The sequence below is a fragment of the Microtus ochrogaster genome, linkage group LG3 (assembly GCF_000317375.1).
Source record: "Microtus ochrogaster isolate Prairie Vole_2 linkage group LG3, MicOch1.0, whole genome shotgun sequence".
NCBI lineage: Eukaryota > Metazoa > Chordata > Mammalia > Rodentia > Cricetidae > Microtus > Microtus ochrogaster.
The window spans coordinates 41,072,383-41,073,558 of record NC_022029.1 but is presented as its reverse complement, the minus strand read 5'-3'; the positions used below and the strand labels follow the sequence as shown (position 1 = coordinate 41,073,558).

The 1,176-nt window shown below is 39.2% G+C and overlaps 1 protein-coding gene across 1 annotated transcript in view; it reads right to left on the bottom strand.

Annotated features, from left to right (window-relative positions):
- Positions 1-310: 310 nt before the first annotated feature.
- Pde1c (phosphodiesterase 1C) overlaps positions 311-1,176 on the bottom strand; it is a 280,202-nt gene continuing 279,336 nt past the window's right edge. The window contains exon 18 of the mRNA XM_026786001.1: positions 311-1,005. Within this exon, the coding sequence (XP_026641802.1) occupies positions 836-1,005 (170 nt within the window). The 3' untranslated portion in view covers positions 311-835. The remainder of the gene's footprint in view (positions 1,006-1,176) is intronic.

The window sequence follows — 1,176 nt, the reverse complement described above, 5'->3', positions numbered from 1 at the left end:
GCATTTATAATTGGACAACACTAACAGACATGTTAACATGGAACAGGGAAATCCCCCAGGGCTACAACCACAGACAAAGAACTATAAGTAAATAAGGAATGCTGAGACTGGGGGAAAGTTAGTTTATCTCAGGGAAGAGCACAGTACCAAATAGTCTGTTCTGGAAACATACAGATGCAAGTAACATAGGGACTGAGCAGATTGTATTTATATATTTAGGAATATAAATATATAATTGCTATATATAATTTAATATATATGTATATATACATATATATAATATCAACAATTAAAACAAGAGGCCATTATTCTGAGGGAGATCAAGGGCATGTGTACATGAGGGTATGGAAGGAGGATAACAAAAGGAAAAATGATGTAACTACATTTTAATTTCACAACATAACATAATTTTAATTGGAAAATTATCTTTAGAAGTACATTTCTTACCCCTCATAGTTATTGAGCCAATGTTTGCATAGGGACAAGTCATCTCTTGGGGATTAGAAAACATGGCAGTGGGAAGAATTTTATTTTCTGAGCAAGATATATCATTTTAATTTGGTTGCAACTTAAGTCTTTAAAAGACTAATATAATAAAATCAAATCTAACATTTACTAGTTCCTTGTTGGAGTCTGGATTGACCCCCGGATCCAGTGCCTGTTGTATGTATAAAAGAATGACCAAGGGGAATCTCAAGCAATTTTCACTTTGCCTCTTAGAGTCAGTCATAGGAGCGCCAGCTGCATGACTTCCCTGGTGTGTACCTTTGCATCTGATTGGTGCTGAGAGGAAGACAGGCAGGCCCTTCCTCACTCCCTCTCTTCTTGGCTTGCCCTATTTTTTGTTCCAGTGATGAGAGATGTTCTGGATCTTCTTCATTTTGATCCGCTGATCCAGCATCTTGTACCTTGCAGGATGGTCATCCGTTTTCTTTGGAACTGAAGGCGCATAGGAGCTAGATGCATAAGCGGGGCGTTTGAAGTGACGTAAAGGAGGCTTGATGACTGGAGATCATAGGAAGGAAGACAGACAAGCATTAGCTTCACAGAGACTTGACACTCCACACACATCTTGGCTACCTTCCTCTTGGCTTGTATGTCTCCTCCAAGCCAAAACAAATAAAGGCACACACACACACACACACACACACACACACACACACACACACACACACA